The sequence below is a fragment of the Zea mays genome, chromosome 5 (genome assembly GCF_902167145.1).
Source record: "Zea mays cultivar B73 chromosome 5, Zm-B73-REFERENCE-NAM-5.0, whole genome shotgun sequence".
Taxonomy (NCBI): Eukaryota; Viridiplantae; Streptophyta; class Magnoliopsida; order Poales; family Poaceae; genus Zea; species Zea mays.
In genome coordinates, this window is record NC_050100.1 from 81,916,343 (window position 1) to 81,928,646 (window position 12,304).

The 12,304-nt window shown below is 47.4% G+C and overlaps 1 protein-coding gene across 2 annotated transcripts; it reads right to left on the bottom strand.

The window, feature by feature from the left end:
- Window positions 1-794: 794 nt before the first annotated feature.
- Window positions 795-6,148, bottom strand: LOC100381337 (MPK14 - putative MAPK). 2 transcript variants are annotated; one of them, NM_001323271.1, is made up of 3 exons: window positions 5,782-6,005; window positions 3,826-4,254; window positions 795-1,825 (listed from the first exon to the last, which is right to left on the bottom strand). In NM_001323271.1, exons 2-3 carry the CDS (start codon window positions 4,246-4,248, stop codon window positions 1,136-1,138), a joined length of 1,113 nt encoding a protein of 370 aa, NP_001310200.1. In that variant the 5' UTR covers window positions 4,249-4,254; window positions 5,782-6,005; the 3' UTR covers window positions 795-1,135. The 2 variants fall into 2 exon arrangements, with proteins under 2 accessions (NP_001310200.1, NP_001167676.1); NM_001174205.2 differs by lacking the exon at window positions 5,782-6,005 and adding an exon at window positions 6,025-6,148 and having other exon boundaries at window positions 859-1,825.
- Window positions 6,149-12,304: the final 6,156 nt, after the last annotated feature.

The window sequence follows — 12,304 nt, forward strand, 5'->3', positions numbered from 1 at the left end:
TGGGTTCTGTTGTGCTTTTACTGCTCCAGAATATCAATCGCGTTGCTCTGTAACATCCATTGCGAAGAAGAAAACGACGAGTACAAATTAGCACGGATTGTTATGCGCTAGTAAGTAGCGCGTAAGTATTTTTCTTCTTTAATCAGCTGACAGCATCTGCTGTTCAGCGGTAAAAGTATCTGCAGTGCGGTCACTGCCAAAATACAGCAGCAAATCAGAACGAAAAGAGAAGAACACTACAGATCTCATCGTAACTTCAGCGTCGCCTGGAGAACTTTTCTATCAGAAATTTTATTTCATAAGGCGAACTACATGCAGTAAATATAAACCAACAGGTGGCTCGCTGAAGCCGAGGTTCAGCACATCAGATATTGAGATGGTATCCTCTTCTTCTTTTTTTAAGTTGGAGTGCGTCAGACAAAAAAGAGCGAAACGATTTCGCAGAGGCACATACCTGCACAGCTCAGTTATCCAACATACATCTAGGCAAAATGCCAACCAACGGCATGGGCAGCGCAGGCTAAATTGGTCAGATGCCAATTGGATGATTCTCCGCAGCCTCCCCTTCTGTGACGCCTGCATATGTATGCTGATGCTATGCAGAGTTGCTCAACTGGTCGGAAATGATACAGAGGGGGCTAACGGGCTAATGGCCCAGATAAGCTTTCAGTGCATTCAGCAGAAACGCGCTGCAGTTCATGACAGTTTTTTCTTGTTTTTTTTTTTACAAATGTACGATGTGTCTCCTGGAGAAAACAGAGTTAACAAAAGAAGAGGTAGGGAAGCATACAAACTTAACATGCATGGGATTTTTACTTCAAAGCTTCATGGTTCATGAACTAATACAACACCACAACAGTCCACAGATATACAGTGCATACAACAAGTAATGGTCCATAGTGACAGCATCTATCCATACGCCGCTCTTATTGGGCGCGTATTTACACAAGCGGAAGTGTCCAAGCAGACATTAAGGGTACTACAACAGCTAGGCGCCATAATTGGTTCCAAGCAGACATTAAGTGTACTATAACAGCTAGGTGCCGCAATAATCGGCTACTCGCAGTAGGCTTTTATCAAAGACAAAAAAAGAAGAGGTGAGCCCCCGCTGATGTCCTGGGGGCTGTGGAATCTCTCATGACATGCTTATTGCTGTGGCAACTTCAGGGTGGTAGTGAAGCATCTCCTGCCACATCATTTCCCGGATCATCTCTGAGCTGATGTTTTCGTCTATGTCCAGATCGATGGGCACTTGGGCTGGGGGATTTGCGCTTGGATCATACAGAGGGGACATGTAAGGGTGCTCGAGAGCCTCGGTGACACTGATCCTTTTGGTGGGGTCGAAGATGAGCATCTTCTGCAACAGATCAATGGCAAGAGGGTGCGCATGTGGGTACATACTTACGAGGGGAACACCAGGGGTATAGGGAAGGGACTTGATGTATCTCCGAGCCTTTGGGTTGTCGATGAACTCTAGGTCAGCCTCACTCATGGTGCCGAGGACGTTCACTATGAGCTTGAGTTGATTCAGGCATTCAGTTCCTGGAAATATTGGCTTGCGGCCAAGGAGCTCAGCAAAGATGCACCCAACAGACCAGACGTCTATGGATGTGCCGTAGTTGTCGCAGCAGAGGAGCAGCTCAGGAGCTCTGTACCAGCGGGTGACGACGTATTCAGTCATGAACTGGCCTTTGCTACTGTTTGTACGTGCGAGACCAAAATCACATATCTTCAGATCACAATTTGCATTCACCAGCAGGTTTCCAGGTTTTAGGTCTCTGTGGAGTATTTCTGCTGAATGGAGATATTTGAGTCCTCGGAGCAACTACAATGAAGAAAAATAAGTACGTCAGATTATTAGCGATAACGTACATAAAAATATCAAGATGAAATGGCAAAAATACAAGGGTTCTCGAAATACAAAAAAATCAACCTGGTCCTTACTTCATGTAGAGGATAATCTCTATTTTTTCAGCTTCATGCATAACTACTTATTAATCACTGAATAGATTCTTAAGCCCTATGCAGAACTACTTATTAAGTATTGGATGAACTAGGAACTGAGCTGTAGCTCAGTGGTAAAGGCTCGGTGGTACGAGCTGGCCGGTCCTGGTTTCTCGATTCCTATCGTTCCCAGCATTTCCTACCTTTCAGCCAAGGAGGCTCTCCCCCTCGGTAATAATAATAAAAAACTATTGGATGAACTCTTTGTAAATATGCAAGCTGGCTGAAAGAACTGCTAGCTTTACCAGATGATTCATTTTTCAATAAAAGCTGTTGTTTTATTTGGAACAGGAAGTCTGATCAAATAAGGTGCAAGCTGTCTTACTTGACATATCATTTGGAGTGGGAGATCTGGCTCGAGCAAGTCAGTAACATAAGCTAAAATATGTAAACATCTAAAGGGAAGGTGTTAAGCTGCACAAAGCATGTGGGCAATAATGTATAATTGCGTATGCATATTTGATAAGCCAATGGGAGAATGACTGTGAATTGTTTGCATGTGATAACGTAAGCAGATAAAATCAAACTTGAAAAAATTGAAAACTTGCCAAAGAGGAAAACAGAAACATGGTGACAGATATTCACATGTGCAGCATGCTCAACTGCTTGCTGATTTCAACTTGCATACAAAAAAGAGAGGATGCGTACCAGATCTGAACTATTATATGGACTAAAATATAACCCAAAAGCAAAAGGGCCTCTAGCTGAGTTGTTTAGGTAGTCTGAGTAGCAGTCCTCAAGTCCTGGGTTAGACTCCCCGTAGGAGCGAATTTCAGGCTGTGGTTAAAAAAATCCCCTCGTTTGTCCCACGGCAAAGCACAGATCTAAGGCATGGTCCTGGTAGTGGTCGTGTTTTGGTGTCGTTCTGTATGGGTAGGGCAGGGGTTCGGGCGGAGGGGGGGGGGCGATTGGCTACCTTCTCCCATTAGCTTAAACTTTTGGGTTGTGCGTCTACTCTAACATGGTATCAAAGCCAGAGATCTCGAGTTCGAATCGTAGCAAAGGCTTTATTTGTGCCTCCAGCCATTTATTTCCACGTTTGCGCCTCTCTCTGGATGCACGCAAGTGGGGGTGTTGAAGTGTATAAGTGGATTGACTACCTTGTCTCATCAGCTTAAGCTTTTGGATTGAACTGGTCAGTGTGTTCACTCTAACATTCTTTTTAATATAATACCCAGGGTTGTCTTACCTCCTGCAGGTCGAGTTTTTTTAATATAACCCAAAAGGTAAGATTCTTCTTTTGAGCTCAAAAGAACTATAAAAGTAAATAGTTCCACAACATTAAATCCGAAGTTGTCCATATTTGCAGAGAAATCTTTAGCTTCAAAAGAGAAGATAACTGGTCGATCAACTAAGTGCAAGAATTTGTAAAATCAACCAGAATATCACTGGAGATTATGCTCTTCTGGATGCAATTATTTCATATTAATTTTCTCATCCTATCTGGATTTCATGATTTTCATAATATTCTTAGTGAACTAGTAATATTATTATAACAACGTTTTGCAAAAATGGCTTATGAAAGAAGATTTTCAGAAGAGACAGATGCTGGGCTTAGATTGATTTTGATATCATGACTAAACTGACACGCAGAGTGGACTATCAATGCAATAAAATTCAACTTCAGATTAGTGCCAATGCTAATAATACTCCTCTGCTGCAGTTGAGGTACAGTGTGGTAGTGCACACCTCGCAACAACACTTGTTTAGGTAAGTAATAGCTAAAGAGCATTACAATACACAGAATTTAGGTTGTATTTGTTGAACAACACAGATATGAAAGAGTACATTCAGAACAGGGAAGAGTGATCCAAGTTTTACCTGAAAAAGAAAATACTGGCAGTGGTCATTGGAAAGGCCCTGAGGTGATTTGATTATCTGGTGCAAATCAGTATCCATGAGTTCGTATACCAAGTACACATCCTTAAAGCTTCTCCTGTGTATTGGCATCATTATATCCTTCAAAGCAATGACATTCTCATGCCGGAGATGGCGAAGGAGTTTCAGCTCCCGCAAGGTCCGTAGTGCATCCACACGGTTGTCGAAAACGTTGTGTATCTTCTTTATTGCTACTTTCTCATTTGTTTCACGATTAATGGATGAACAAACTATCCCATAAGCTCCTCGACCAATGGGCTTGATCGGTACATATTTGGTGTCTATCTCAAATAAGGTCTGCCACATTGAGTAGTAATGCTTTCCTTGGTTCCCGATTCCATTCGGAGGATCCACCATCATCGCCATTTTGTACTAAGGAAATGAAAGGAAATAATTTGGTATATAAACAACAATTAAAACAGAAACGTTGGAAGCGTTACAAATGCAGAAGATCAAATAACTTGTAGAATTGAAGCCAAATACTAGATATATGGTCATATCATATAGCAGTGTGGTCAAAGTTATCTACAGATTATTAAGTTGCATGTACTAATTAGTTCAACCCAAAAGCTAAAGCTGATAAAAAGAGGTGAGCAATTCACTTATATTACAACACTCCCCCTCACGTCGAGCCTCTATTAGGTCTCAGACGCGGAATAGAAGCGAGCAACGAATATTTTATTTTAATTGCGCTATCAGCAATTCACTTATATTACAATACTCTCCCTCACGCCGAGCCTCTATTAGTCTCAGATGTAGAATAGGAGCAAGCAACAATTATTTAATTTTAATTGTGCTAACCAGGGTTCGAACTCGTAACATTTGGTTCATGTATCATATTAAGTTGCATGCAACAACCAATTCAACCCAAAAGCTTAAACTAATAGGAAGAGGTAGGCAATTAACTTATATTACAACACAGAGTCCACAAACTACATGTCACCAACTATACTACAATGTGGTGAACTGACATGCTCTGAACTGAAGCTTCTCGATTGAGAGCACATCAACCACAAGAGCACGCCAAATAATGTGTCTTCAATCCTCATTTTTTCATTCCGGATGAACACTAATATTAAATTCTAGTCTAGTAAGGAAATTTAGGACCTAAACCAAAATCTGCATCGATTCAGTTGAGAGAGAAAAGGAGCATGGCAGACCCATGGAATTCAATCTTTGGGTTGGGAGGATGCACAGGCCAGACTTAGCAGCAAGTACCAAATGCAAATAAACAGCAAGCTTGCTGAACGACAGCATTGTTTCGACAAGCAAGCAAATATCCAATGCTAGGTCAACCCAGCTCGGCAGCTCCGTGTCTCCTCCATGCAGTAGCTTCTCACCACCCAACCATTTCGGTCGTATCGTTAGTCGGTTGCTACCGTTAATCACTGGACGCACCACGCCACCACCCGTGCAATGCTGTAGAATGTCCTCCGCGCTACAATCACAAGCTAGGTTCCTCCTAATCCCAAGCAAGCAACCTTAACCCATATGTAGCTCCTGGAGGCAATCCGGAACCACCGAGACGAATAGAACACGAGCAACTAAACCAGCAGATCGATCACGGATACCGACGGACCATCCCATCACATTCCCTGATCATGGCCGCGTTGGGGAAGACAGAATCCCCCCACCACGAATCCGCTTGCAGAGTGGCGGGATAGATAGGTCGGTGCCAAATCACAGTCAGCTGCGCGTGCAGGCGCCAATTCCGAGCTCGAGACCAGAGCCCGGGCGACCCAGATCGAGGGCACGAGATGACGCCTCCAGCTGCCGGGGAGCGAGATCGGTCATGTCCGGACACGAACGGACGGTCGGTCGGTCGTCGGAGCGCAAACCATAGCAGACAATACAGACAGAAAGCGAACGAAGGAGAAAACGCGGAAGATTTCCACTCACACGAGAGGATAAGGGGAGGGGAGAGGAGAGGACGGCGCGCCTGGCCGAGTGGGTGGAGCAGCTTCGGTCAGAGAGGCGTCGCCATGCGCGCGGCCGAATCCCTCGCCTCCGCTCCGCTCGCTGTGAGCACCTCCAGCCGTGGGCGGGAGGGGAGGAAGAGGAGGGGGGGAGGCGAGTCCCGTGCCGTGACCGTGAGGAGGGATGGGGGTGGGGAGGACCGGGAGAGGGGAGGAATATTCTGACCTGCTGACTGACGGGTCATGGTCACATCGCGTCGCGTCGCCCGGCCGTCGATGCCCCCACGGCCGTCGGATGCGGGCGCTACGTCGGGCGCGCCGGAGACCGACACGGAAAGGAAGGGAGGAACGGACGCGAGGGGGCGCGGCGGGGCAGGGGAGAGGGGCCGAAGGCGGGTAGGTGACGTGCCGACCAGCAGGCCCAGCGGCCGGTCCAGCAGCTCCAAGCCCACGTGACTCATACATGCTCCATAGACCAGCACCATAACACAACAACGGCATTGCTTCTTTTCTTCGAGCCTTCCACGGCCTAAAGTTTGGTTTCCAAGATGCTTCAAAGAAACTTTTCCAAGTATCACTTTAATTTACGTTGCAACTAATAGGATATATACATATAAATTAGACCAGTGTTGAGCATCATATTTAACACCTGATTACGATTGGACGGTCTAACCCTGTAGCCTGAATGGTCCGCGCCCTCGCGACCAGATAAGCATGGACGAGAGTATTTATTTCATACTTGGTTATTCTAACATATTCGGAATCTCTTGGATCTCGTCTATGAATAGGTTTAAATCTCTTACCTTATAAATATAAAGGGATATGACCGATTCGAAACCCATGAACTCATTTCAATCGAGTCAATCTACTTTATTTACCTTTCTTTATGATTTCTACCCTAGGAATAGATGTAGCGTAGCTCTAATTGTAGCTTTCTGCATATCCACCTCCACTCCTATTTGGCTCTACGCCGTCTAGATCCGTCATGGATGGGTGGTCTGCCGACCCAAATACGACCCTGGGATCTTACCCCTCCAGGGGGACAAGATCCAGTTCAGTTATTCAAGATATTGTTCATAGACTTGATCTCTTAATTCTTAAGCGACTCTACGTCGTCTAGAGATACCCCGAGTTAGGGCTGGGCAAAAAACCCGTAACCCGAAACCCGAACCCGGAATACCCGAACCCGAACCCGAAATACCCGAAACTCGAATTTTATTCGGAAATTTCGAGTAGCAACTTGCAAAACCCGAAATTATTTCGGGTATCACAATCGGGTACCCGAAATACCCGAATTACCCGAACTTTCATGTGTCATGTACTCATGTCATGCTTAATTATTAATTTGTACATCTATAATTATGTGTAAGTGTGCATAACTTGTGATTGTAGATTGCTTGTGTTTTATATGTCCATGTATATCATTATTCAAGCTATATTTTTATACTAATTTAATAGGGTGTATGTGTTTTTATGAAGCCAACACAATAGTTCGGGTAGTTCGGGAATACCCGAACCCGAAATTCCGGGTACCCGATTTTTCGGGTATTGAAAAACCCGTTGTAATTTCGGGTATCGATTCTCAAAACCCGAAATTTTAAAAACCCGAATTACCCGACCCGGAAATTTCGGGTAACCCGAACGCCCACCCCTACCCCGGGTGGCCTGCCGGCCTGGAGCACCCTAAGATCTCTCTCCCAGAGGGCGAGATCTAGGTTCCTATGAGGAGGAAGAGAACCTTGTGCCATCATGAACCGTCCGCCCCGAGGTGTGGACCGTCCGGAGCGACACAGGGAAGGAGTCACTCCTGCAGCGAGGTCGCGAACCGTCCGGTCCAAGGATGCGGACCGTCCACGCTGACGCAGAGAGAATCGTTGGACAGTACACCCCTAGTATTTGGCGTCCTGATCGACGCCAACATACTTTTTGACGACTCCGCTGGGGACGACTGAGATTAGATTTATTAGATCGTCCTCGATGGTCGATCCCAAAATCGCAATAATGTTTCTCCAGACATTGACACAAGGCTAGCTAATTTATTTGTCGTTGTGCGTGAGAAATTAGAAGACTACGTGAAGCAGGTGACCGAGGAGTTCCAGCGACAACAATCTTATAGGCGCGAGGTGGAGAAGAACTGGTACCTCTCGCACTTCAGAATAGATCGCCACCAGAAGATCGTCTGGGCAAGGGAGATAAAGCTTGATACCCTATCAGATTTGCTGGACCAGTTCCCCACTGTAAGCGATGCCGCATCATTCGATGATCTTCAATCTACTAAAATTTCTTTTGATAATCGGATTAAAAGTATGACAGAGGATATATAGAAATTTGTGCATGCATTAGAAAAATCTCACACGCCTGTTTTTTGTCACATGAATTGGGCATGAGACAATTGCGCCAAACACATTGGCAACAAATGGGCTTTCTCGGTCCTAGCCATATTATGGTATACTGATGAACTCGTATCAGGGGAAACCGCTGCTGTCATCTTCACTATGCGGTGGATCAGTTCTGAGCACGGCCAAACAGTCTGCACATGATCTTGGAAAGTCCAGCCCTCCATCAAATCGTCTGGCCCTTACGTTGGACAGTCTAGAGACATAGAGCCCCCCACAAAGTTTGCAGGCGATGCTCGACATGAGTGGACAGTCCGAGCATAGTATCAGACCATTCGGTCCCTTCGCAAACCGTCCAACCGCGTAGGTCAAATCGTCCGAAATACTGAAAGTCACCTATGATCGTCCAAGTGTAGAAGGCCGGCATACAGATAATCGGCGACCTGAGCCCCATAATGATTATCATGGCAATAGTAGCTTAAGGGATGAGTCAAAAAAGTTACATGTTGTTGAGCTTGTTTGGCCTGCTAAGGCCAAATTTTCTGCTCGCTCTCACCTGTACTCGGTACACAAGGGGAAGTTAAGTTCACATTTATTGTTGATAAGTGTGATAAAATATTTGATGAGTTTCTTAAGAATGGTAACATTAAATTGTCACATACAATTCCTTCGATAGAAGAATTGAAAGGCGTGCATATTTTAAATGACACAGCTCCTTTATTCATAACACCAATGATTGTAATGTCTTTCGTCGGTAAATACAATCAACTATAAATGAAGGCTGCTTAAGATTTCAAGAAATGAAGATTGATAGACCATCTGTCCCTGTCGGCACATTAGAGCCAACGAGCAAAAAAGTCTTGGTTTGGCCATGTGCGAACGATAAAGGCACATAAAAAATATTATCATTGGTTACCCTCGCACGCTAAATATATCACGTAGAGTGGTTACTTGGAAGGCTCTAGACAAAAGAAAGATAGGAGGCATCGGGGGACAAGCATGATCGGACACCTGATCACGGTCACATGTCCTGCATATGGCGGACGGTCCGGACACTAAGGTCAAACAATCCGGGACATGCACGGACAGTCCGGCTACGAAGGCAGGACGGTCCGTGAACGACTAGAAGCAGCAACCTTAGACCGTCAAACCACAACATCCTAAAACATGTACTTGGAATCAAAACACTTCCAAGATGTCTGGCCAGCTCATCAGAGTCGGCCCTACTTGTCGGGTATCTGGGAACAGGGTACCCAATGTAGGACCATACCTCCCACCGACCCATTTGTCGAGCAAGCCTGTGAGGCACAGCGACCGACCAAGTCCCTATCGAGCAAACCTACAAAGCGGAGCGACCGATCAAGTCCCCACTGAGCAAACCTGTGAGGTAGAATGACCGATCAAGTCCCTACCGAGCAAACCTCCGAGGCGTAGCGACCTACCAAGTCCCTGTCGAGCAAGCCTGCGAGGCAGAGTGGCCGACCAAGTCACCGTCGAGCAAGCCTGCGAGAAGGAGCGATCGACCGAGTCCCCACTGAGCAACTCGGTAGGACGAAGGTCCCAGCCCGGTGCTACTGACCCACATCAACTATGATAAGACGCATCATCACCAAGCCATGTTCGGACATACATGCAGCATACCAAAGGGGCACCAGAAGGTCAACATAATTGTACGTCCCCACAAAAGGTCTTAGGCGTATCCCCTCTGACCTATGGGGTCAGTCAACCTCAGTCGTGGGAGGACCTCCACCCTGGAGTCCCAACAGTGACCCATATACTGGGAAAGACAAGACAATGCGCCATACCGAGCATACACCTAAGTATGTGGGTTAGTGACGCGGTGTTCGTGACGATGATCAGAGCCGTGCCAAGCACAACCGCACTGAAAGACTAACTTCAGTGACCCGCCACACACTACTACAAAGACATTAGCAATAGACTCTGTCGGAGAGAAAAATCCTCTAATTGGGTGGCGGAGTGCACCCGCCCTGATCCTAAGATGAGGAGGGGGCTTAGGGATTTTCCTGACTAGCTAGAACAACACGAGAACACAAGGGTTAGAGTGGTTCGGGCCGCTGGACGTAATACCCTGCATCCACTGTGAGTTGTATTGTGTCGGTGGGAAAATCCTCCGGCCGGGTGGCGGAATGCACCCGCCCTAATCCTAAGATGAGGAGGGGGCCTAAGCGCTTGCATGTTTGGTGAATTTTGGATGAACACAAGAACACTCGAGGGTTTATAGTGGTTCAGGCCGCTGAAGCGTAATACCCTACCTCCACTGTCCGTAAGTTGTATTGACTATGTCCCTTGTAACCCTGTGTCCCCTCCCTTTTATAGTTTAAGGGAGGTACATACAAGGATGCTGAGCTCCGACATGCGGGCCCAGGAGCATGATGGAAGAAATACATTATGTGAATAATTATTGCTGACAGCACACAAAGATCTTTGCTGGACGCTGTGTTGCTTCTCCGCGCCTGTTGTGCATAGAGGCCTATAGGCGGAGCCGTTCAGATTCCCTCCACCTTAGTAACGCATGAGTAATCAGCGGGAGTCATGATGACTGCAGTCCATGCAGCATTGATAGGCAGTGACCCTTTTCTTGGAAACACACGAGTAATGGTGAGTCATTGTCCTTGCTATGGTAACGTGTGAGTAACAGCACGGACCACGCAGCGTGGACTGGGCACGCCGCCTGTCACTGGAATGGGCAGACGCACGTCTTATCCGTAATGAATGCAAAGACGTGCGTAGCCCAGAGGCTTCATGCCAGGTTCTGCCCGTTGGCTTACGCCGCGCGCAGTAGGCCACGTGGCAGCATCGGGTCTCTGCCTTGGCGGGGAGCAGGAGTGTATGTGATAAGGTCCGGATCCCACCAGATCAGGTCTGGACATGTGTCGGCACCGGACCCCCGTCTGGGTCCTAATTAAGGCTCGGGTATGTTCTGTCCTGGAACCCTGGGACCCCACTGTGGGCGGCCCAGACCCCATACAGGGGGTCTGAATCCCATTCCAGGGGTCCGGTTCGCAAACATGGAGGTCCTGGACCAAACTCGGAGGCCCGGACCGTATATACAGGGGTCCGACACCTTCCCATGGGGGTCCGGACTCACTGGTGATGCCTCAGTATGTCACTTTCTCTGGACACGTGGCGGCACCGGACCCACCCATGTGGTGGGATCAGGTGCTGTTGCTGGCCCAGAGTAGCCGCCCGAGGCTGGGGCGAGTCATGGCCTGGTCCCACATACAGCTCTTCTACCACGCGACTAAAAATAGCCGCGTGGGTACTGCGTTTTTATACAGCGGTAAGGGGTACCCTAGTTTCAGGGTACCGACATATTGCTTGAGAGTCTCTGTGTCTGAGGGTCTTCGAGGGAGTCTTCCTCAATCCGTGCGCGTCTGTCTTTACCGTGTGTGTGTCCTTCCTTTTATAGTCCAAGGGGGCACATACATGGTGACCAAGCCCCGACTAGTGGGCCTAGTAATCTATTTCTAGATATGAAGTAAGTGGAGTGGTTGTTCGTGGAGAAGGGATATCTCGTCTTGATCTTCGTGTAGATCTCCTAGCTTGTCGCACCCTTGCCCCGTCTAATCGGAGCAGGGTGCAGGTGTAGACTACGACGTAGGCTAATGCGCTACCACTTGTAGGGGTGCTCAGTCGGTGTCGTCTGTCTTTTCCGCCTGTTTCCCTTTGCCTCGGTAACGTGCGGGCTATAGGAGTCGTAATGATAGCATCCCAAGCCGCACAGGGAGTCAATGGTCTTGCCTCGGTAACGCATGAGTACTGTGTGGCCCATGTATTGTGGACGCACCGCCTGCCATTGGGGCGGGAAGGTATATGTCTCGTCCACAGTTAATGCAGAGGCGCTTTACACTCAAAGGCTAACGTCAGTCTTTCCCCGATGGCTTAGTCGTGCATCGTAGAACATGTGGCAACACTGGGCCTCGCCTTGTGTAGGAGTAGTGACTGGGACCATCCTTCCTCGTGACAGCACCAGACTGTCCTTGGTTGGGGGGTCTGGATGGTGTTCGGTGGAGGCCATGTCTCCTCCGATGTTGGGAAGCACATGACAGCATCGGACCCCCTTAGGCCAGAGGTCCGAGTGGCCCTCCATGAGTGTCGGGGCTTGTAACACCCTGAATTGGGGGGTATAAAATTTCTTTCTAAATATCT

Excerpts from the sequence above, each read along its gene's own strand:
- LOC100381337 (NM_001323271.1), bottom strand. The coding sequence starts at position 4,248 with ATGGCGATGATGGTGGATCCTCCGAATGGAATCGGGAACCAAGGAAAG. Across the intron at positions 1,826-3,825 it reads GCCAGTATTTTCTTTTTCAG|TTGCTCCGAGGACTCAAATA; the intron begins GTAAAACTTGGA and ends TCTTCATTGTAG.